General features: G+C 37.6%; 1 protein-coding gene across 9 annotated transcripts in view; it reads left to right on the top strand.

The window, feature by feature from the left end:
- The window catches only part of ASPH (aspartate beta-hydroxylase), a 110,644-nt gene that overhangs the window by 79,618 nt on the left and 5,348 nt on the right, over nt 1–25,678 (top strand). For all 9 annotated transcript variants that reach the window (XM_072924685.1, XM_072924688.1, XM_072924687.1 and 6 more), the window contains 7 exons: nt 183–319; nt 5,616–5,714; nt 6,368–6,457; nt 9,847–9,984; nt 15,751–15,886; nt 16,766–16,857; nt 21,317–21,450. In XM_072924685.1, the coding sequence (XP_072780786.1) occupies nt 183–319; nt 5,616–5,714; nt 6,368–6,457; nt 9,847–9,984; nt 15,751–15,886; nt 16,766–16,857; nt 21,317–21,450 (826 nt within the window). The remainder of the gene's footprint in view (nt 1–182; nt 320–5,615; nt 5,715–6,367; nt 6,458–9,846; nt 9,985–15,750; nt 15,887–16,765; nt 16,858–21,316; nt 21,451–25,678) is intronic.

Below are 25,678 nucleotides of genomic sequence, written 5' to 3'. Positions count from 1 at the left end.
TACACCCATAGTGACAGTGAGGCAGCTGAATGTGCTCCTGTCTGCACAAGTTTTTCCAGGTTTTCCTTCTTGATTGTCAGTGAAAGTGGACCACTTGCCTCTGATTTGTGTTTTATTAGATGTTGTCTTGCTACTGTTTATTATATCTGCGCTTATAATTAAGTCTTGTTCAATCAAATCAGGTCGCATGAGGGGTTCCCTGGTTACTCTACAGAAATTAGTTCAGCTGTTTCCCAGTGAGACTTCATTCAAGAATGACCTTGGTGTTGGTTACCTTTTGATAGGAGATAACAGCAATGCTAAGAAAGTATATGAAGAGGTGAGTTTCCATTCCAGCCAAGGAAAATTATTATTTACATTCGTATGTTCATTTGAAAGATTGATTGATTTTAACTTTTTTAGTTGTTAAACATGTCACATGTGAGATTTTGAAGGGTTAATACAGATGCAATTTTTTTCTAGTGCAGTTATCTTCTAATTTTAATTTCTGTTTTCTGATACTGTCATGCTAAGATTTTCCTCATTGACAGAGGAATGCGGATTATTTCCATATGCTTAATAATAAGAAATCTTCTACCTTCTGGTAGTCAGGTTTGGAATATATTGACAACACATCTTGGTGTGATGTATGTAACATGTAATGCATACTAAAAAAGAAGATAACCAAACTTCAAGACAAGGAAAGCAGAAGTAAGTTTTTTTACAGGAACAGCATCTGTAACCATGTAATCAAGTAGATCAGTACTCACAAAGCTATTTAACTTAGTTTTGTTCATCTTTTTATAAGCAGCTTAAAATCTGTTTACCTTTCATTATGTTTGTAGTGTGTACAATTCATTGAATTTATATTTCTGTCTTATACTGTGGTTATCTGGTTGGAAAAAATTCACTGCCAGGAAAGGCCACTCTCTTCCTGTGATCTAGAAACCCTGTTAACATCTGGAAACTGTCTGACAGATGTGGAATCTGACATCATTGGTAGAGCACAAATCATCACACCTGACCAGGAATGGTCCTGTTGATGTTGGCACACTCGTGGTGCTTGTGTAGGACCGGCTTGCTGATTGTCTGGTTATGGAGGCTGGAAAGGGATCAGCAGGATTAGTGCCACCTCCTGAGAATAAAGGCCCGATTTTCCATCCCCACACATCTGGGAGGCTGAAGCAATTCTCATCTGAGATAGCTTCTCAAAGAGAAGGAGGATGTTCAACCACATGGTTGGAAGCAGAAGCCAAACACTAGGAATACCATTTTTTTTCCTCAAGCTCCTCTGGTAGTCTCAGATGTTGCCAGAATAATGTTTGCTTTGCTACCTTGGCTACTTTTTAGGTCCTTCCATAAAACATTTCTGTCCAATAATTTTTGGCTTGCTGTCAAAATTTCTCAGAGGATTGGAAATCTTGGCTTTTCAAGATAGAATTTGATAGATTAGATAGCTGCAAGGAATTTGAAAAAACAAAAACATACTCCTTTCGGGCAAGATTTTCCCATGCAATTATTCAGTGTTTTGTTGCAAACAACATAATTGTTAGAATTTCTCAATAATCACAGGGATTTTTATACACGGAAAAAGTCATTAATTTGCTATATAAATATTTTGATACTGAGTTTTATATACTTCAGAAGAAATATATAGGACTCTGATGAAGAACAGATATGCAACTGGTGTGCTTTTAACATATTGTTTTCCATTCTTCTTTATCCAGTGTAATTACTCCATTTCGCAGTTCACTAGCACTGAAATAGAATAGAGCATAGTGATCATCTGTCATTGTAAAAGGAGGACAAATAACTTTTTTTAAAGATTTGGATTATTTTTTTCTAATCATGGTGGGTTTGTCCATATTTTAGATATTACCCAGGCTGAATTCCAACACAATAATGTAATTTTTTTTTGGTTGCAATTCAGGATAAATTTACACTAAGGATTTTAAGAAAGAATAACCAAAGAAACAGGGAGAATTTCATGTGTACTTGCTTTGGTTCTTGGTTCTGCTGAAGGCTTCTTGGATGATTTTGGGCTGATTACTTAGGGGCTACATGGCTTGCTCTGGAGTGCTTTGCTCAGCTGTTGCAATGCATATTTAGAAAGTGCTTGGTTTTGAGCTCCTACCATAGGTGCTCAGGTTCTCTGCATGGTAGAGAAAGGGGAAAAATGAATAGTGGTTCTGAGGGCCTCAAGGAAACATCTTAGTCTTCCCATGATTTTTGAAAAGAACTGAGAAACTGCTGAAGTGTGACTAAGTCCTTCTCACTTGTGTAATCTTTTGATACAAAAATGTTAAGAGAGCACAGACAAGAGCATGAACTCAGTGCTGCAAAGTAAATACCTCCAATAGTTATACATCCTGTTTCCCACTGTAAGGGTGTTCATACATTTTATTCAAGTGTTCTTTAATGCAGAAAGCACAGGCATCTTAGACGTCAGTACACATCCTCAGGAGAGCATACACCTCATTCAACTTGAGAGTCTCAGCTTTTTGTTGATTTTCCTCTAGCCTTATTCATGGTTTTCTAAATTCCTGTGTATGTGGTACTTGTTTCTGCTGCTCAGGAAAATTCCCAAGTAGTTAAACGCTCTTCTCTGCAGAGGAACTTAAACTCCAAATTTCCCATTTCCTAGGAAGCTGCTAGATTAGTGGGCAAAATCTTTACTTCCTGCTATAACATTTCAATCTCCATTCAATGTTGCTGATCTGTGTTAAGCATGCAACCAGATGAACCCTGAAAAGGCATTGTTCTCTACATGGGATCACAGTACATGCAGTTTCAGACCAGACTAACCCAAGCTTGGATCGCCTCCAAGGAATTGAATAGAAGCCCAGGGAATCCTAGTAGATGCTATGCTTTACATTTAATAGCCAGTTTACTTATTTGCCAATCAATTCTTATCTTTCTTTGCAAATTTGTTACATCTTAGCAGCTTATTTTAAAAGTCTTTAATATGTGTTTCTTCTTTTAGCTACAGAAGCAATGTGTATAAACACTGAACTTCAGACCAAGAGAGTAGTGTGGTATAGTATAACTTGCCCAAAATACACTTTTCTAGTTTGTGTTTGCCAGAAATTTTTGCTGCACCACAGATGGAAAATGGTGTCCAGCTGGAGAGGATTTCAGTTTTGCCTCTAATATTAAATTGTTTTCCTTTGAATATTGAACTTAGGGACATGGAAACATAATTTTAAGGGTAATCCTAGTAGAATTCAGAACTATTTCTATTTTCAAAGAAAACATAACTTTAAAAGCAGTCCTGGTAGAATTAGAACTATTTTTGGTTCAAACATTCACAGATTATAAAAAAATACAGCAAAAGAGAACTTTGTAAGATTAGGTACTCAGCTAATAGCTCTTTTTCTGCCTCCATGCTGAGGCATATATACAGCATTATAGGGACATGCATAAGCCAGCTCTGATTGAGCTATCTCAGGTACCAAAACCAGAATATGCACATTAACACAGTACTCTGCCATGGCTAATTAGTCTCTGATAGCCCCAGAGGTTAATTTCTATATTCATGATTAATATTTAATGGGCTATGAGCAGTTTAGTAAAACTTATTTCTAAACATAATTAATATTGCACACAGCAACAGCAACAGAGTAATACAATTTACATTAAATACTTCCAGCGTAATTTCTGCTGATTGTATCTATTTGCTTCTCTTTAGAGGCTCTGAATGTAGATCATTCCTTAATGCAACTCGGCATAGTTTAAATGAACCATAGTACAGAAAATTCTATTCTGTCTTAATTAATCAGATAACTTTATCCTATAGTTAAAGAAACTGTAACGAAATTATGTGGCTAATAAATATTTCTGTCAGTCATTTCATTTCACCCTGCAGGTACAGATTCTTGGATCAAAATAATTATACACAGAATGCTGTAGTCAAAAGGCATAAGATGCAGAAGGTGGTAGTGTAATCTTATACTAGAGATCAAGCTCATCCTTACTGCGGCACTTTTTCCTAATAATGTCTCATACTATGGACTTCCAATCGATTCTCAAATTGTTTGTTCCTCCATAATAAGTATTTTCTGTGAAAGAAATAAAATGCTGCTATTTTTAACTCATAACGTTTTATACCTTCATGGCTATGATTTTTGGTTTTGCTTGGATGTAGTTGGTGTGTTTAAGATTTGAGAAAAGAGAGAAATTGGTCCAGAAAATTTCTTATTATTTTGATTGTAATTATTTTGATTGAAAAGTGATATCAGACAGTGACTGGAAAAGGCAGAGGGAAATAACTATAATGAATGCAGGCATTTTATCCACGGCATAAGTTTAGTAGCTTCAAAAATGGATTTAGGCAAGAGAAATTGCTCATCTGTCTGTTGTTTTGTATTTAGCAGCTGTCTAGACATTCAGTGGATATCAGCCTCTGTAATTCCTCTGCCTGCCAGGCTCCTGTGATGATCCTCACAGACTGAGGGTCTATCCTGATAAGACTGTCTACCCTTATTTTAAGGAGAGAAGTGGTGTAACTTAACCATGTAATTGATATTGCATAGAGCCACAAATTATATTGAATATGTACATCATAGAAATGCAGAGCTGAAAAGTAGGTCAAGACGTTCTCTCTAATTTTTGCCCTTGGCTGAGGCAGACCAGTTGCACTTAAATTATCTGACTGGTGTTGGGGGTGCATGTTTCAGAAGTCAGGTTGCCAGCTTTTCGGCTCCTTCCCCTGAAACACTGCCCCATACACCGATCCTTTCCTACAGTTGTCCCTGTACTCAAAAATCCTCCCATTTATCATGGAAGACAAGCTGAAAATTCCAAGATGAAATATCCATCTCTGGACATTTGCCCATGAGTTTCCCTTTTCTGCAAAATTAAGCCAGTTTGTAACTCAGATATGTACTGAAGTTGTTGAGGGTACAAAATCCTTTAGCTGAATTTAGCATGCTTGGTCTTGGTCAAGAAGCGCAGCACAAAACTACACAAGAATAATTTTCCATCACCTTCTAGTGTATAAGCACATTGAGTCACTACTGCAGTAGGCTTTTTATTGCCTTCTTTCTCATGGCCAGAAAAGTGCACACTGTTCCAGAGGGTGCTCCAGTTCACCACTGTGCTGAGAGTGCCCTTGGTGTTCCAGGGTTTGCACATCCTCATCTCACGATGCTAGCATTACATTGCAGCTTCTTTCTAAATTGTAGTCATTATGCTTCACCTACATTCTCTTGCAAAAACTAGTTAATCTACATAATCTAAGACTATTTCAGGTGTGTTTCTGCTGCAGATTTTTTCAAGAGTAGATGCCTTCCTTCTGATTAGTCGAACCTGGAATAAGTAACTTAAGTGTTAATGGTGGGTTTAATTCTGTAATGTAGCATGTCATAACTCAAGAGAGAAGTGTAGAAAAGGACAGACAAGTGAAAAATAAAGCAACTTCTGTTGAAATAATTTTACTTCTGAGACTTCAAAGTTTGGCTCATCTGGAGAAAGCACAAAAGTGAATGAAGAAAAGAAAGCACAGACAAGCCAAGGGTTTACCTGAGAATCAGTAATGGAAGACAATACCATTGCATTACTAAATAGTTTTATGTATACAGGTTTGTTATTTTGCATGTATTCATACAGGTGTATTTAATTCATTTCCTCTCAAAAAGGTCCTAAGTCTGGCTCCAAATGATGGCTTTGCCAAAGTACATTATGGCTTCATCCTGAAGGCAGAAAACAAGATAGCAGAGAGCATACCTTATCTACAGGTACTTTTTCACCCACAGTAAATGTTTTACCAGCAAACAGAATTGGAATGTATGAAATGTGTCAGATTAGAAGTGTACTAATTACAAATCACTGCTTAAGCTATTTGTTGGAAATATATTGGTGTATCACTGCTTATGAACTGGAACAAACTTGTACATTGAAAATTATCAATTCTTAAACATTAAGTTTTTGTTTTATTAATGGCTAACCCGAAGTAACAGCTCTGAGCCTCAAATTCTTGAAAGATCCAGAGAATTCTTGTGTATACTTGTGAGTGTTTGGGAATAAATACTACAAAATAAAGTCTTGATCCAGCTTTATAAAATGCTTGTATATATGTTTATGGCGTCAGGGCAAAGTACCAATCTCCAAATATGCCTCTGTCTTGGAGGGATTGAGGGGAGAGGCTGTGGGATTTGGAAAACTGATAACATTTCTCAATGACTTTCTATTGACAAATTGTATTCATTCAGTTTAAGTTCCAGGTTACATGGTGGTTACATTTTTTACCTAATTTCTTAGCCTGTCTCTTGTACAGGATTGACAGACTATTTAGAGAAATTAAATGAAGTATTTTAGAAGTCCTACTGAAGTTTTCTTATACCTTTCTTATTTAATTAATTAATTAATTAATTAATTAATTAATTTTTAGGAAGGACTGGAGTCTGGTGACCCTGGCACAGATGATGGACGTTTTTATTTTCATCTGGGTGATGCATTACAGAGAATAGGAGACAAAGAGGTACACGTTTAACATGTTCTTGCTTTAAAATCTAAATATCTGAGTGGTGGCAGAATCCAGAAAAGCATTTAATGATGGCCTTAATGTTGAAAACAAGAGTAGTTTGATTGCGACAACAATCCAGCATGCGCGTGTAGAGGTCAAAATGATCAACAACAAAAAATCTATTGTAGGCATTACAATATAATCTCGTAGCATTCCTTGCTTTAGATTTAACTTAAAATGTTGAAGCTGGCATAGGGCAGCTTGAAACAAGGAATTAAACATTTACAAAAAATTTTAAATGTTTCTAGAATCTGTTTTCTGCTTATATCACTTACAAATAGATTTTAATGAGAGTTAGAAGAATCAGTTACATGTATATTACTATATAGAAGTTCTTGTATAACACTGTTTTGTAAATCTTCCTTTCTTTCCAAGGAAAAACACCAGTGAATATGAGATAAAAGAGGATCATGAGAGGACTGAATATGTGGGCTGAGTTATGAAATTTTTTCAATAACTAAATTAGCAAATCAATCAGGAAAAAAGAAATTTGTACTATGTATCTGTTGAGTGGCCAACAAAAACAAACATGTGATGCTGGAAGCCATAGGAGTTTCTCTTTTGTTTATTTGACATCAAATTATACTTAAAAGTGAAATTTAAATGTATGAATTTCCACTAGGGTCATGGTAGGGGAGCAAAGAACCTTTTGTGAAGACTCTGATTATTCATGTACTTTAATATGGGCATGAATTTATAAACAACAGCAAAAAAAAAAAATCCAATTCCTAGATGAAAAATATGAAGAGAATAAGCATTAAAATTCAGAGTAGAAATAACCATGAAAATAACTACTTTTTATTATTTACCTAATAATGTGTGCAATATTAATACCTAAAAAACTGTAAAAAATGCTGACCCCTTTAGTGCTGTGGCCCAGTCAGTAGGTGGTTCTCCAGTATGAGCTGTAGACTTCATCACTGGGCTGTGATGAAGCCTCTGTATGTAATCTTTCTCAAGTCTAGTTCATCAGGTTACCTTTTTTTTAATAATTCGTGGAACTTTTATTACAATACTTTACACATGCAGTAGACCTAAAATGTATTATCCAAATTTTAAGTTAGTTTGCCTTCCCAGCAATATTCTTCCAATGAGATTTTTTTTTAATTGTTCATTTTTAAATGAGAATTAGTTTACCTCATTTTACTTAGAAGCACATGCACACACAGAGTCTGCTTTCACACTCTATCTCCTCTCAAATCCCTGTACATTTCCATGGAACATTCTGGGTTGAGTTACTGAGCCTAGAACATCCCAATGACATGTTTGAATAAAGATGCCACATAGATGTAATTAATGTACAGCATCTCTAACCCCAGGATAATTATGTGTTAATGTTTATGGAGTTAATGGCCAAATATGCTGAAGAAAAAATTTAATTAATGACAAATGAGCTTATTGGGATAGAGAAGACTTCTAAATTTATCAGTGGAAAGTCCATTGTTCAGTTAAATTTTTCTCACTGACCTTGCTAGACTTGCTGATTTTCAAGATTTAATCAGGGAAACAGAGCAATATTTAAGTTAGATGTGAAATTGCTATCACTGAAGGTTTGTTGAAGGGAGATATTAATCTATTAGAGCTAAATTAGGAATTATGAATGTGGCCTTGGGAAATGTTAGAGGAACAGTATTGAGTATGCCTTCTCCAACTATAAATTGATAAAATGCCATATTGGCTTAAGAAAAGAGAAGAGAAATTAAAACCGTGTTACAGAACAAAAGCACTTTTCACACAGAATGTATAAACTGAGTGCATCTCAAACAATTTCTGTCCTGGAAAGGTGAGCTACACTGTTGTAGCTGTCCATGTTCCACTGCCAAGACCTGCCTGAGAAAAGGAATGTTTCTCACAGAGTCTTGAGAATAGGAAGGATGAGTGAGACAGCCTCAGCCTATTCCATCTTGGTAAAGGCAATTTTCATAACACGATTATTCTAATAAATAAAAATTAATTGTATTATACATTGTAATAATAGCTGATGTATCTTAAAGAGCAACAACATTCATACTCACACCACTCAGGGGCTGAAACAAATCATTAATTCCCCTTATCATTTGGGCTAACTCCAGACATTGCAATTGAGTGCAGGCAGAGAACATGAACCATCTATTGACATCTCACTGGTATTTTAACTTTGAGGAACAAATGTTATAAATCCTAATGCTTCCATTTCAGACAGTTAACTAAGATAACATCAACATTTAAAGATATACAGTGTATTACCTTTGTGCATTACCTTATTATTTTTTTGACTCATGCACAATTTTACTGAGCTTCTGTAGGGAGAAAACGATGACAGTTTATATATGATCTGCTGTCACTCTGTTCATCCACACTACTTCAAATAAATATTGTAGGGCAACAATGTATTGCAGACTTTGCTCCATAGTTTGGGAGAGTTATAAAGATCAAAGTACCACATTTATCAAAAACCTGAAGAAAGTTTACAGACTCTCAATGAGGACTTTGGCTAGTTTCTGTTCAAGGCAGGGATTGCTGCCTGCCTCAGTCCCTCCGCTCTGGAATTATTGTTCTCATATTTCCCTACTTAGCAGTCCTGGTTTTTCTAGTTTGTGGTGTTTTGCAGGGGCATGTTGTTTGATTATTTGGGGATTATTTAAAGTTATGTTGTCTGAAATATTGCAGCTCTGGCAGCAGTGCTGGGTGGGGAGGCAGCAGCTCTGTATAACCCTCTCTGCATATGGTTTGTCACAGTACTACAAAGGCTGGATCTTTTCTTTCCATGCATCTCATTTTCTTTCTTTGCTTTTTTTGCTGCTAAGCAGGAGTAAAACAACTTGTGTAAAGGGAGAGTAAAGGCAAGAAAAGATCCACTATTAACTTCAGCAGGTTTTTGTCATGTGGTCAGTTTTGGTGTGGCGAAATGTATTTGAAGAAACTCAAGTTCATTTAAGTATTAGTATTTAAGTCATACTTGCTTTCATCATCACAGCATCTCCACTGACAGCAGAAGACAGGAAGCTTTCATTTGTAGGTAGAGGATTGAAACAAAGAAAATTAAATTGACCAAGATGAGAAACAACTGGATATTCCAAGTCCAAGGACAGGGTGTGGATTACTGGCCCATATTACTTTTGTGAGAAGATTGTCCTGTTTTGTTAATGTTTGACTGGACTCTCTTGGCCAACTATCTATTTTGTTATTTGGGTTTTTTTGTTTGTTTGTGGATTTTTCCCTTAAAGTGTTCATTAGTACATTTTATTAAAAGAATAACCCCAACATCCAAAGAGACAGTCTGCTACCTTGCCAGGAAGTGGTACTTTTTTCCTGTAGGAGCTTGGCTGATATGAACTTGGTTATTTACAACTACAATGTTTTAGGCATACAAGTGGTATGAACTTGGATACCAAAGAGGTCACTTTGCATCAGTTTGGCAGCGCTCCCTCTACAATGTCAAGGGACTGAAAGCTCAGCCTTGGTGGACAGCAAGGGAAACTGGGTATATAGAACTGGTGAAGGTAAGGCTTCCTTATATTTTTATTTTTCTTAAAATTACAGCTGTAATTTCAGTTATTAAGCAGAGAAAATGCTAATCAATAAGGTCAGACCTTCTGACTCCAGACACCACTGTCAGACTGAGCACAAGACTTAGGTAAGATACTATAAAAAAAGCTTAGACAATTTCAAATTTGAGAATGGGGACAAGATGGCTTAAATTATTAATAAATACAAAATTTGCATGGTAGACAAATGTAACATCTCAAGTGGAAAATGACAGCAAAATTTGGTAATGTCTGGAATACCCACTGTGAATTTTTAATTAGTCAGGAAAGGCTGTGCTTTTGAGCCCTTTACACTAAATATTGTGTGATATTTAGTGACGTCGGAAGCTTTTAATTGCATGAGAGAAACAAGTGTAGATTTGCAGTGATGGATTTAACAAAAAATAATAATGCAGAATTTAAATTCTTTAAAAGGTTTTTTATTTATTTATTTAATGCAAGGCATTAAATATTGTTCATAACAATAGCTTTTGTTTCCAAAATTGCATTGTTTTTTATTAATTTATTATAATTCTAATAATAATTCCTAAAAAATTAGGAGGCACCTTTTTCCTGTATGTTTTAATTATTGATGTGTGGTTTAGAGAAACTATTATGGATAAATAATTTAAACCCAGAAAAGTATATTTGTAATGAACATATTCCTTCAGAGTGGTTGTTTTTTCTTTCTACTAAGTTACATAGCATATTTAAAAAAACACTATGGAGTGATGGTTATTTAAAAAAAAATAAAAGTAGTTTAAAAAGAAAGATTGCTCTTTGTTATGGTTTTGATGGGAACAAAAATAAGGCTAGAAATTTAGATTAAAGCAGCATTCTCCAATGTAATCTCAGCTACACCAAAAAGCAGTGAGCTTTATGGACTAGCACATGAAATGTGCTCATATTGAACTAATTCTTGAGGTATGTGGGGAATGGATGCTTCTTGCCATAAAAGATATAGATAAACTGGGAACTTCTTAATATGTTTCTGTCAAACAAGAAGGAAATATACATGTTATTTGAGTGGTGTTTTAGAGCTACTTGCAGTGTTGTTTTACAGTTCCTTACATGTAAACCTTTCAAATTCCTATGTCACAGAAGGTAATGATCCATTCACCCTTGGCTTGAGTCAGTTTTGAAGGGTGAAAGAATTCACTTGATGTCACAAAAGAGCCAGAGCTTCACCTTGAAGGGGATTTTTTTCAGTTTAATCAGGCCGTATATGGAGGCCTTGGTTTGGATCAGCATCTTGAGTGGCTCCTAGAAGAACTGCTCAGAAAACCAGCAAGGATAAAAATTCACCCCTGAACTCCACAGTACAACTCTGGAATTCAGTAATACCTTTTTTTCCAATCATTTGGTGGTACATGTTTATTAGCAATATGTCAGTGAATCTAGATTAAATTGTGATTAATAATTTACTTGCACATGTATCATAATTTGGGAGCAGTAAGATCTTTAAGAAAACACTCAGAGTTTAAAGTATAAAGCCAAAATGTTGCTATATGCATCAGGACAAATATTTGTATTGTTGGGTTTTTTTGTAACTCAAGAAAGTACTTGAAGTTTTGAAAGAAAGCAGGTTTGATTTTAATTATGCAAGCAAGATTCAATGCTGCAAGCAAGACTAGAAGTAATATTCTTCAGGAAGCAGGAAAAAATTATTGATGACCTTAGTTTTCTAATTTCTGAAGTACTCCAACTTCTGTACATGGTTTAGTTAAAAAAAATTATTTCCCCTTCTCACAGAGCAAAAACCAATCAACTGTTAAGTTCTTACTGGTTCGTTTCATTACATTTCTCTTGCTTCTGTGTGGAAAATGTGGGAAATGCTTCCTGCTTGCCTGAGTGTCTTAAGGAAGTGGGTTTTGGGTTGGGCTTTTTTTTTGGTGGGGGGAGGTGGGGAGGACTGAGAATATCTCAGTAACACTTATCAGGACATTGTAGACCTTAAACAGTGGAACTGTGCTGAAGGGAAGTAGAGTTTTGAATCTCTCTGCAGCTCACTGAGGCTTAATGTTTTTCCTTGAAAGAACAGGGAGAGGCACCTGATTTCTCAGGGAGAAGAAATATAAGCCTTTATATTAAGAAGGGTGTGGTGAGTGATTTATGTAGAGATGTTCTGCTAATATTTCTGATTTACAGGCATTTTAGACCTTTGGATCTGGGAATTCAGGAAACTTGTCTTCCTCTTTTTATCTCAGCTGAAAGGAAAACTTACTTTCATCTTTAAAAACCCATCCTTTTCCCTCGGGATGATTAGCTTTCCTCAGCTAGTCTTACTGAGTCATTGCATCTTTCTCCAGTACCTTCTGTAGAACCCCATTCATAGCATTATTCTATTCTGGTGTTCATTTAAAAAATAATAAAAGAGTTACGATGGTGTTGGATCCTAGAGACTTTGCACTTGTTTGAAATTAATATGTAGGCAGTGACTTAAGTAACTTTCTCCTTTCTGCATGTTGTGTCCTTTGGCTTTTGGAAAGGACCCAGACGATGCTTTGCCAGTAATGTACTACAGTGAATAGGTGATTGATTTTAAGTAGAACTTGTATTGTTGCTTTTCTCTGATGGCTTAGATTTTATTATATAAATTTTCAAGTGCATCAAGAAAAGTGCAGAAAGACAATGAAAGTATTGGCAGCAGCACATATCTTTATAGTTTTCCATAGGTTGACAGTTGGGCCTTAATGGTTTAGGTAATGATAGCTAAACATTCATAGTCAAGGGAGAAATTAAATTGAAATGTATATTTAGAGTGTGGTTGGATGCTTTAAGGAGAGACTTGTGTTGAAAAGAGCAAAGATGATGCATACAAGTGCTGATGTTTAAGCTCTGTGAGTGATTGAATGGGTACAAGGAATCATTTTTTTAATGGTTTAAAACACTGCTCCTTGCTTGGAGGTTATCAGCATTACCCAGTGGAGATGTGGTAACTGATTGTGAATGCTTTCCTATTCTGTTTCAATAACAAAGTGAAGTACATTAAACTCTTCATCACGATTTTATTTTATAGTTCAGTGGATTAAAATGGATGTGTGGCCAGTTGTTATGCCTCACATGAAGGGTAGCAACCCCTTAATCTCTTCCTGTGTCATTTATAACCACCCATTGAATGGGTTTGGCAGCACAGAGTAAGGATACTTTCAATGTAATAGTCTCACATAAAAACCTCCAATATTAAAAAATCCCTATTTAAATAAAATCAACATTATTGCCAGATGTACAGCAACTGTAAACTTCAATTGTTATTACGAACTGTATTTAAAAAGCCATATGGAAGTTTATGGGAATCAGCTGCTAGCAAACAAGTACATATGCTCCCAGTTCTGGCTGCCTCCTGATTTTTTACTTGTAATCAGGATACTGCACCAAATATAATATGAATTTTTTGCTCTAACCTGGAGTTTGAATCCTTACATATCACAGAGTCATAAGTATATTTAACTTATTTCCTGCAGACACTAACTCAGATCAGGAGCTGGAAGTCCAAGTCCTGGACTTAATCATTATGTTTAAATGGTATCCCTGAGAGTCTGTGGTATCAGGAAGACCAAGGCTGGGTGGTGTTTGAACTCCCCACTTTATTTCTCCCTAGAAGTTGTCTGTTGGTCATTATAAAGCACTGTCAGTGTGTTTTACAGATGGGGGTCTATGTTTTCAGGGCAGAAACCCTATTGATTTCTGAGCAATTTATGTCTAAAACCATTGAGACTTTAGCTCAAAATCGATGAGATATATTCAAGTAAATTTGTATCTAACATGTTAGGGAGGGAGCCTTTAAACACAAGGACAAACACTCACCTGTATAGGTTAACCTTCAACCTGTGGCACTTGAGAGAGAGAGTGGAGGTGACAGAGCAGCTCTTGCTGGCAATGCCTTGGACCACCAGTGCTCTTCATGTGTCATCTTGTCTGCATGGATGAATGCTCCCTCTTGCCTTTTTTCAGCTGAGGAAGTAGCAGGAGTTTGAGGAAGTACAGAAGAACTTGGAATATCCTTTAAACTTTTCCAGTTTTGTTGTTCTATATCACTTTAAATTGAGGCTGGTGTGAGTGTAGGTTATTCCCTTGTTTCTCTTCTCCAGCCAGTGCAAAACCAGGTACTCAAGCTGGCATTTCCTTTTGTAGATAGGGTAGTGCTGAATAAGTAGCAGCACTGCTCTCATATATATCTCTGATTAGGTGGAAATTTTCAATCTTTTTTTGTACCTTACATTTTGGAAAAGTCAGTTTTCCAAAGATATTCTAAAAAAACCCCTGAACTCCAGAACAACTCTTTGCAATTTTACTTAATGCTAGCTGTTAAATGAGTGTTACAGATATGTGTGTAATAGAAATGAGTGTAAATGAATGTTAAAGAAATTATCAATAGGAGAATATTGTGGAGGGAGAATAATATGAATACACTAGGAAAAGTAAGTGTTCTTCCCCATTTTTTTGATAGGTGAGAGAAAAAAGCAATTTGTTATGATAGAGATTACTGTAATAAGAGAAGCGAAATCCATATTTTCATACATTTTAGCCTAGCTAAAATTGTTCTAGTGGGAGAAAGTAGCTGTATTACAGACAATGTGTTCTAACTAAAGTTTGCTTTGTTGAGCCTTTTATGATCTAGCAATATAAACTTATTTTGTCTGATCAGCTTTTCCTTGAAGTAATAAAACTCAAGTGGAACATGCAACTGTTTAATTTACATGAGGATGGCTAAGAATTATATGAAGTTTTAAGACAAAAAAGGGACACTTATATCACCTAGCACCTATATCATTTTTTACTCATCATATAAGGAGGAAGTGTGGGAACATACCATAGCTTATTTCAGTGTTAAGTGGATTGAAGATGTCTTACAGAAATGCATTGTTCAGGAGTACAAAGGAAAAATGAAAACTATTCACCCAAAATAAGGTTTAGTGAGAAAAGTAAGCTGCTGGGAAATTGAAGTTACTTTTATCCAGATCCATTGTTATGGGTTTTCCATTTATATTGCTATAACATTAAAATTACTTATTATTGGTATAATAAAATGTTTTCTAAGCTATCTGATTTCTCCAAATATGATGTCCTAAGGCAGCAGAGAACAGAAATTTCAATTCTGCTATTTTGTGGGTTTGTATATATGAAGTGTAAGGTAGCTCACATGTTCTCAATTGTTGTGTCCATAAATGATCACCTGGCATTTCAAGTTATATATTACTTTTGCAATAGCATCAATACATGCAAGTGAATCTCAGCAAGCCTTTTTGAAGGTTTAAATCATAAATTCATAATCAAGTGGTGTGTTTAAATTTGGCCTCTTTAGCCTGTAAAATTCTGCCAACCCCTGGAGTTCCAGGTTATATGAGTGGTTTTCCAGTTGCAGGAATGATTCCAGGTCGCATGCACAGCATTTAGGAAGATCAATACATTTAACTTGCAATACAAAAAATACTTAAAGAGCCCTTAGGCTCATCAAAAAGCAAGTTAAAGTGAGGTCTTATCTGCAAAGAGACTGGCTATTGTTGAAATCTTACAATCTCAACGCAATTGAATCTGAAGAGTGGTGTGAAAGTTATTTTTCCTGCCTTAACATGTCAGAAGGGAATAGAATTTAAAGCAACTTGATAATAACAATGATCACTTTCTTTTATTGCTTTTAAATATATATAAAAAAAAGCTAATAACAGCTGGAAAAAATAAAAATGGTACTAAAGCCAAACACAGTAATTTCTCAGTGCAGTAACATGGCTCTTACAACAGTCCTTAGAGAAAAATTGGAAGCTCATTCGGGATGAAGGTCTTGCTGTGATGGATAAAAAACAAAGCCTCTTCCTGCCTGAAGATGAGAACCTACGGGAAAAAGGAGACTGGAGCCAGTTTACCTTATGGCAACAAGGTAAAACATTCTGTATTTCTTCTCTTACCTCAATTTCATGATCTCAGATTAACATAGTATAATAAGGAGTGCCAACACAGATTTTTCTAGAACTGTTTTTGTAATCAGTATGTACAGAGGAAGGGAACTGATAAAACAATGTTTGGGGCCCCTGTGGCAATGAACAGGAGTTCTTAATTCTAAACTATGTTGTCCCCAAATACCTCTAAGGGTCCCTTGAGTATGGTAACTGTTCAATGAGTGTATTCCTCTTCTGGCAAGGCTGCCAGCTCTTTACCTGGCAATGCATAGTACAGATGAGCTGAGGGAAGATGGGAATCTGCGAGAAGGTCCCCATCTTCCCCATCCTCAATTCTGTGTTGCCAGCTGGGGGAGATCTGTCATTCAGAAACAGTATGAGCAAAAGAATATAACTTTAATTTGCCTGCTGCCCTGCCCCTACGCTGTGCACTGGGAGGCCCAACTCTTGGAATGACCTTAAATTCTTATAAAACTCCACATATTAAAGGGTACTGTAAAATAAATTATTAAAATCAAATTTATATGAAAATATAATCTGGTGTTGAAATTTTATGGTACTAGGGGCATTTTAAATCTTTTTTCCTATGCATCCATGTTAGTGATTATACGTTTAAAATAACACTTTTTTAAATGGTAGAAAGCCTGGTGTTCACAAATAATGTAAAAGTAAAATGTGTAGGCTGCTATGATACTACAACATGGAGGTACTTAGGTTGCACAGTCTGTAAAATGGGAATAGTGATATTTACCTGTCTCTCAGAGTCAGATCTTTGACAGCTTTGTTGGTCTTCTGCAAAGCAGAAAATGGAAATATTCATTCATTGCTCTTACCAATGCTCTATCCATTATTTTCACAAGGGAGAAAAAATGAGAATGCTTGTAAAAGTGTTCCGAAAACATGTGCTTTATTGGAAAGGTTCCCGGAAGCTACTGGCTGCAGAAGAGGGCAGGTACCTGGCAAACTTCTTCATTTTTGCAAATTCATAATGCTGGGAGCTGGTGATTTTGAGGAATAGAGGGACATGTACAGAGGAATGCACAATTTTGGTATATTTAATGATGCCTCAACCTCAGCAGGAGGTTGGATTAGGTCCTTTCTAACCTGAGCTTTTCTTTTTCTTCTGATCTGAACCCAGCTTCACATGACTAATTTGATGAGCCAGATTCTCACTCTGATAAACTTCTGTCTACCCCAGCCTGGCTGCATTAGACACAGGGAGAATCACCTTGTGGAAGCCAAATAGTGTTGCCACATGCTTCTTTCCTGAAGGTGAAGGAAAGAAATTTTATATCCATGAGTGTGAGTGCCAACAAAATTTGTTTCAAATTTGTTTCAAGTGCCTATGATGACTATTCAGCTATCAGTTAATCTCACTTAATCATGCAGTAGACCTGAATGGGTCAATGCACATGCAGTGGCTCTGTAGGACATAAGTTTTCATTTTTTTCCAAGTTATTATATTTTGTCTACAATGACTATGTGAAAATATCCTTCACATGGCAAAATTAAGAATGCAAAAGTTGAAAACCACAGTGCTAATGTAGCCCTAATTCAGACCCTTGAGTGTATGTTCATCTTTTTAACCAGTCCCTTGCTTTTGATGTGCAGAACGACACTGGGTGCCTACTGCTGTGGGAATGAACAAAGCTGTTGTTCCATGGTTTAGATGCAAAGGCAGGTTGTAGTGAATATAGCTGATGAGAGGTCATCACACTCAATGTGGCTACAAGAAAACTGCTCTCAGTTGCATCTGTCCCTGAGAGCAGATTCTCTTTGAGAGCTGCTGTTTTGTTCTTCATTTCTTGGTGCCCTACGTGTTATCACCACAATATGGTTTGCAGAGATGTTGTATATTTACAGCTGTAGCTGTAGTCACGTGTTTTGAACATATGAATGTAAAATAATCTGAAAAGTCATGCTCTAGAAGTCTAACGTTTTACATCCATTATTATGGGATGCCTAGGGAAATTTTAGCTTTATGCTAGCCATGACTCAGATGTTACTGCTAAAATAAACTTAAAATATCAGCTGATCCCTATTCACATACAGAAGCACTGGTAAACAATGGGAGCAAACATAATCAGGAAATAAGGAATTCTGTGGTGAATAGACTATTTGGATGCTTTGGTCACCTCATGTAATGACAAAGATAAATGGAATGTAAAATAATCAACTACCTGCTCAGTGTTGCTGAGACACTGTATAGAACAATAGGGAGTGATCAAAATTGTAGCATTCTTCTTAAAAATAGCAGTAAATAAACAGGTAGTTTAATTCTGGAAATTTCTTACATTGCAGCCATAGTACAACTCACTGGTAGTTTAGAACAATTTACCTATAGCACTTGAGCACAGTAGGCAGATGTAATTCACAGACATATCCAGATTGATCTGCATGGGCAGATAATGTACATGACAGCAATCAATCTTCAGTGCTGGCATATTAGCATTACAAAAATTGTTTAGCTCAGATATTAGTAGGTATCTTGCATCACCAGTTGTTTGCATTGTGTTAGGGTCTAACACATCACAGTGTAGCAGAGTTGGGTGGGAGGATCTGTGTTCACCAGAGCCATTGGAGCTCATCACTTGCTGTCATAAGAAACTGCCAATAAGCTGAAACTTCAGCTTAGAGGCACAAAAAAACCTCAGACAAGAGGCACACACTGTCTTCTGCTGGTTTTGTTAACAGTTGAAGAGCATGCAACACCTTAATCTGTAAGATTTATCAAAACTACTCTGTCCCAGCCAAATGTGCATGTTTCTCAGTTGAAAGGGCGCTTCTCATCACTGTCATGCATTATTCATACTTCCCTGTTCTTTCAGTTGTTGTAGAATGAATCAAAACGATTGAGGTAAGAAGGGATATGTGGGGATTATTTAGTCCAATCCCTTGCTCAAAGTTGATGAATTAGAGCAGGTTGCTGTGTCCAGCCAGGTTTTGAATGCCTCTGAGGATAGAGACTCTACAGCCTCTCTGGGCAACCTGTCCCTGTGTACATTAAAAAAAGTGTTTCCTTATGCTTAAATGGCATTTCCTGTATTTCAATCTGTGCCCATTGCCTTTTCCCTGGATTCCATTGAGAAGAGCCTGCCTCTGCCTTCTCCACTCCTCTCATCAGGTATTTATATGCATTGATAAAATCCTTTCTTGACCTTTATGTTCTCCAGGCTGAATAGTCCCAACTACCTCAGCTTCCCCTTGTATATTAGAATCTCCCATCCCTTAATCCCCTTTATAGCCCTTCACCTGCTCCAGTGTGTCCACATCTCTCACAGTAGGTAGCACAGAACTGGGTCCAACATTTAAGATGTCTCACCAACTCTGAGGGGAAGGATAACCTCCCTCAACAGGCTGCCAGAGCTTTCCATAAGGCAGCCCTGGAAGCTGTTGGTGGCTTTGCTGCAATGCTGGCTCCTGTTTAATTTGGGCATCGTGAGGACCTTTTGAGGGCCCCCCTTGAGGACCTACGGTCTCTTTCTAGAAGGTTGCTTTCCAGACAGTTGTCCATCAGTCTATATTGGTGTATGTCCCCCTAGTGCAGAATTTTATGCTTCTTTTCATCAAGTATTTTAAGATTTGTGTTTCGTCCTTTCTCCATCCTGCCAAGGTCTCTATGAAAGGCAGCCAAAAAAAAAAAAAAAAAAAAAAAAAAAAAAAAAAAAAAAAAAAAAAAGTAGTGTATTTGCCATTCCTATTAAATTTTCTATCATCTGCAAACTTGCTGAGGGGGATGCACTCTGTCCCATCTTCTGAGTCACTGTGAAGCTCCTAAACAGTGCTGGACCCAGTACTGAGCCCTGTGATGCACCTCTGATGAGTGGCTTTCAGCTGGATTTTGTGCCTCTGACCATAATTTGTTGAGCCTGGCTTAAATGCCAGGCTTCGATCCTCTTCACTGGGAACTTATCTAGATTCTATTTCCTCACTTTGTTGATTAGGATGTTTATGATAGACTGTTCAAAGACTTAACATTGAGATAAACAATATCCACCAAGCTAGAAACCTCACCATAAAAAGCTGGTATAGTACAGAATCCCCTTCATAAATCCATACTGGCTATACTCAGGTACATTCTTTTCCTTTATTTTTTTGAAAGTTGTTTCCAGGATTACTTGCTCCATCACCTTTCCAAGGGCTGAGGTGAGGCTGACTAGACAGTAGCTCCTCAGACCTTCCTACTTGCCCTTCTTGAAGATAGGAACCTTTCCTTTCTACCAGGGACCTCTGCAGGTGGCAGTGACCTTTCAAAGATTGCATGGAGTATATATGGATTCACATCAGACATTTCCCTCAGGACTCATGGGTGCATCCCATCAGGACCCATGAACCAGGTTGTTGAGTTTGTTTAAATGATCCCTAACCTGATCCACAGAAGATCAATCAGCAGTGCTCCAGTCTATTTCACTGGTCTCAGGTTCCTGGCACTGCTGAAAGTCAGTCATACCGGTAACGACTGAGGCAAAGAAGGCATGTAGTCCCTCAGCCTTTTCCATGTCCTTTGTCATCAGATATCATCAGATATTCTGTCACCTTTAGTAGCTGGGCATGTTTTCCCCAGACTTCCTTTTATTGCTGAAATATTTGTAGGAATCTCTCTTGTTACCCTTCAATTCTATCTCCAGACTCAGTGTCACGAGAGCGTTGACTTTCCTAACCTCATCCCTGCCCATGCAGAGAGTGTCTCTGCAGTCTTTCTGGGTGACCTGACCCTGCTTCCACCTCCTGTATGCTTCCTTTTCGTGTTTCATTTTTTTCTGGGTTGCCTTGCTTCCTGCACATAGGAATTATTGAGTTTGGACAAGGTGTGACTTAAAAATCAACCAGCTCTCCTAGACCCCTCTTCCCTCTTGGGATTTTTCTCAGCAGATCCCTGAGTAAGACCAAATCTTCTCTCCTGAAGCTGTGGGTAGTAATTCTGCTTTTTTACTTTCTCCGTCCTCTCACAATCTCGAGCTCCAACTTCTCATGGTTGCTATGCCCAAGTCTGACAGTGACATCCAAAGACGTGTCATCTGAGAGGGGCTGGCCAGTCTGATGAACACAAGTCTTGTGTCTCCTATTGTCCATCCTTTTAAATCTTTCCATAGGAAAGATTTTTTCTGACTGTAGACAGAAGATAATTATTTTCAGCCTGAAATGTGAATACTGGTTATTTTAAGTAAAATTAAAACTATGTACTTTCACCCATAAACACATCCCTGGTTTCACACACACACCACAAGACATATGTTTTGTAGTATTAAATGCCTTTAGGATATGAGAGAGAATTGCTGCTGAAACTCAAACAAAAGATGACATTACACTTTTCACCCATCACCAAGGATGAGAGTAAATGAAGTCCTGACTCCCAGCAGCATGGTTGTGAAACAGAATGTGTTGAAATACGTGCCTTTCTCTTCTTGCAGATCAAATATTCTATCATGCACCCAGGGACTCATGTCTGGCCCCACACAGGGCCCACCAATTGTCGGCTGAGGATGCATTTGGGCTTGGTGATCCCTAAGGAAGGCTGCAGAATACGGTGTGCCCAAGAGAATAGGTATGGTTGCAATACTGGGGTTTTTTTTTACTGTTTTGGTGGAAAGGGGGTTGCTTGCTTGGGGGTTTTTTTGGGTTTTGTTTTCCCAGTTTCCTCAAGACTGAAGAAGGAATGGGACTGCATGTAGTTAAAAAAGGAGACTGTTTTGATGACAAGGATGTGTAATATATTTCAGGAAACAAACAATTTTCACTCTGACTCATGGTACAAACTTATTGAGACAAACCTGCTCTTCTCTGCTATGGCATGGAAATAAGAGGGGGTTTGGTCAATGGGGTCTCTGTTTACTTTTACAATGCCACCCTAATATTGCTGCCAAAAGAGTTCCTGTATTTATTTTGATTTTGGAGAGACATGGAATTTGTTGTTGCTTTGGCAGAAGCTGACTAAGATATACCTACGTTTTCACTGCTGTGACAGAATACCATGGTACTTCCAGCAGAAGCCTCCTTTTCAGCTAGTATTATTTCTTATAATTCAGTTAAAATATTCCAGTTGAATTTGATCTCAAGATGAAGACATCTCTGAAGTTTTAGGCCCAGTGGATTACTCAGTGGCAATTTTATTTTAAAGTATGCTTTAAGGGAAGTTTCTTACCCATGAAAAACTGTACTGAATTTCAAGTCAGTTTTATCTCTGTTTGCTCAGTCCAAAATGAAATTAAATGCAATAGCTTATACATTTACAATCAGGGCACATACTCCCCTTAGGAAGATGGGAAAATGTGCTAAGTTTTTTGTATTATATTATTAAACACAGAAAGAAAAATGTAATGTTACCTATATTGCTTATTGCTTACAGGCTAAATTTACTGGACTTAAGTGAAGTTCTCATGATGCTTAATATCTGTACATATATTTTGAAAGATTCTGCACCTTCTGAGGGCAACCAGTGCTAATTTTGATATTGAGAAATGAAATGCTAATCCTGTCTGCATGACTGCAAAGGAGGGTTTTTTTGATAACATTTGAAAACAACCACAACTGGAAATCTTTGGAATTTTTGGGGATAGAAGTATCCAGCTGTTAATAACCAAAAGTGTTGTTACTATACTCTCCTGTCAACATGTAGTTTATAGTCAGTGTTACAACCTTCACTGCCTACATCTAGGGAGTGACGGACTTTTTTTCCAGCATTCCAATCCAATATCCAAAACAATATCCCTGGGTGGAGGGAGAGGTAGCTAATTGTCTTAGAGGACTGATATAGAGGCATGGAGGCAGTTTAGGACATTTATGTGAGTTCAGATTGGTGGTGACTGCATGGCATGACCATTAGGTGGCTGTTTGGTAGCTGGTATGAACAAAAAAGAGTGGTTTTGCTCTGCTGCCAAGAGAGCAGGTGTCCACAGCTCTCCACCTGTTAGAAGGCTGGCACCCTTCTTTGTCTCAACTTGGACAGAATGGATAGTCCTGTGGAAAATGAACTTAACTACCTCCTTGGTAGCAATGCTCCCTCAAAGTCAAGAGCAGGAAAATGCCTGTTGCTGCAGGCAGAATGTAGAGCATGTCAGTGTCCAGATTCCAGAACTCGAGTCAGTCTGATGCATCAGACATACTCATTTCACATGTAAAACACTCACGAGCTGACTGCAACTTCTGCTGAAATGTGTTAAGATCAGCTGCTTACAGCAAGAGCTGTACATACAGAAACAAGGGCAAGATTTTCCCTGGAAGCACTCAAAGTGTGTCTACTGCTGGCAGTGAAAGGGCTTTTATATATCCTTCCCCTATGGCGGAGGAGGTGTGTGAATTACTGGCAAGGGGAATGGTGCCAGAAGGAAGACTTAGCTTGATCACTTTCCATTCCTTTCCTCCTGGTGGTTCAGAGCAGTGGTAAACTGGTGGTTTCCAGCAGGAGAGCTGGCTGGAAGAGGAAGGTTAGCATCAAGCCTTCTCTGGCCTCCTGTGCCGCTGCTGTGCGCGTGAGAGAGACAACAGAAACAATGAGAATTTCATGCTTGGTTACCTCTATGCCACCCAATGTGGTTGTTTAGAGGGTTACAATGCAACTCATCGTTTGATGGACAGGCAAATCAGCACTGTCCAGTGCTGTGGTTTACTCCTTCATTTGCAGAAGAGCTTTTTGCAGCTGTTTGCAGTTGGTGTACCCTGCGGTTGAGGGCCACAAAGATGATCAGAGGGCTGAAACACCTCTGCTATGAGGAAAGGCTGAGAGCTGGGGTTGTTTGACTTTGAGAAGAAAAGGGTCCAGAGAGACCTCATAATAGCCTTTAAGTACTTGAAGGGAGCTTTTAGGAAAGATTGGGACAGTATGTATCAGATAGGTTGCAACAGGACAGGGGTAATGCTTTTAAACTAAAAGAGGATCAGTTTAGATGATATATAAGGGAGAAGTGTTTTATAGAGAGAGTGGTGAGACGCTGGAACAGGTCACCCATAGGGATTATGTTCCATGCCTGGAAATGTTTGAGGTCAGGCTGGACAGGGCTTTGAGCAGTCTGATTGAGTTGAAGATGTCCCTGCTCATTGCAGGTTATGCCTTTAAAGGTTCTTTCAACCAAAATTATTATAATTCTATGTTTCTTGTTCTGTATGGCATTGATAATTTTAGGTCACTCGGCCATTTTGAGGTCCCAGCTCTGTAAAGTGCAGGGTATAATGCATGGAAGTGGTAGGTAAATAATATCTAGTTACCATAATCAAACATCACTATCAAGGAAGGTAGCTTTAAGTTAAAATGAAGGTGAAGCTAGAGCCATTATGCAGAAGCCAGTCTGGGATCTCACCTTAACTCTCTAGTGTCTAGGTGACACTAGAGCTGATATGCAAAATTATCTGGAAACTACCCCAAAGTGGTTCAGCACCAGACCAGAACAATATGGTCCCTGTATTACTACTGAGAAGTGTTTCTCACACCATCAGGCTTCTAGAAAATATTTATTTGCATGCTAATAGTGGGGTTTGTAGCCTTTTCAAAAGGGGCTAATAGTCCTGTCAGCTTTATGACTTTTTCTTTGTTGTGCAAAACAGCCGTTCCCATTATGATGCAAATGACAGAGCCTGGGTTTTAACCTCTGAAGTTACTTCATCTGGGTGCCTGGGTTTTTATTGTCCTTAACTGAGTTGCACTTTCAGGCTATTTAGAGCAGTTCTTTTCAGGCTTGATTTAATTAAAAAAAAAAACAAAAAAAAAAACAAACAAAAAACCAAACCAACATCCTGGAAACAAACAAACAAAAAAATATCAAAAAAACCCCAAACCAACTAAACCCAGCTACTTCCCCCAACAAGAAAAACATCACTAGATCTCAATTGTTCCAGACAAAGTAAAGCCAAATCCTCCAACCCTCCCCAGCAAACACCCTTGGCACCGCCTCCCAAAAAAACCCTACTCAAACCCACTCAAAATCAACCCCCACAAAAAACTCCAAAAATAAACCAACCCCAAAAAACCAAGCCAAACTAATTATACAACCCAAAGTTTGCTTGAATTTTTTTACCACATTATAGCATTGCAAGTGGTTTACTCCCATGGACTTTAATAAAACCAATGTAACTTCAGTGCAGTACCAGTAACTCAGGGTCTGTGCGACATACAACATTTTCATTACCAGATAACTGATATGGTAACAAAAAACCCCCCATGATCGTATTTGAAACCTGCAAAAGGCTGTGTATCTAGGCCTTTAAGGCATGTGCAAGTCAATGTGAATTTTTTTACTATGTTATGCTCTTTTAAAATTTTTGTATAGCTGATTATTTCAATTGATGCTATTTCAATTTATTTTCATAACCTTACAGCACAACCCCATAAATTTGGATGGTTACTTTTTTCTCTTGCTGAATTAAAAATATGGGGATGAACTGGAAGTATGAACCTAGCTGTTTTTGAAAAAGAAAATAGTTTTCTCTGTAAATGAATACAGCTGAATGAGCTTAAGCAATGCATTTCCATCTTTGAAGGCAAGGCCTTTGTTTCTTTACCATAGTTACTGTTCACAGTGCTTGTTTCCCTCTGAGGGCATCCATCCTCTTGGATTGCTTCAGCTCCTGAGGGATCCTGTTTAAAAAAGTGAGTGTGTGTTCATGGTAGAGTGGCTTTAGGAAGGAATGTTTTTTTGACCATTGTTACCTTGACTGTTATTCATCCAGTCTCACTTGGAGGTGTATAACCAGGTGTTAAACTTGTCCTCAAAATTATGAATCCAGATCTCAGCAGGCTGGAAAAGCTGCCAGCTGAAACGTGATGAAGTTCAGCAAAGGCA

Source organism: Taeniopygia guttata, chromosome 2 (genome assembly GCF_048771995.1).
Source record: "Taeniopygia guttata chromosome 2, bTaeGut7.mat, whole genome shotgun sequence".
Classification (NCBI taxonomy): Eukaryota; Metazoa; Chordata; class Aves; order Passeriformes; family Estrildidae; genus Taeniopygia; species Taeniopygia guttata.
This window is presented reverse-complemented; position numbering and strand designations above follow the sequence as displayed.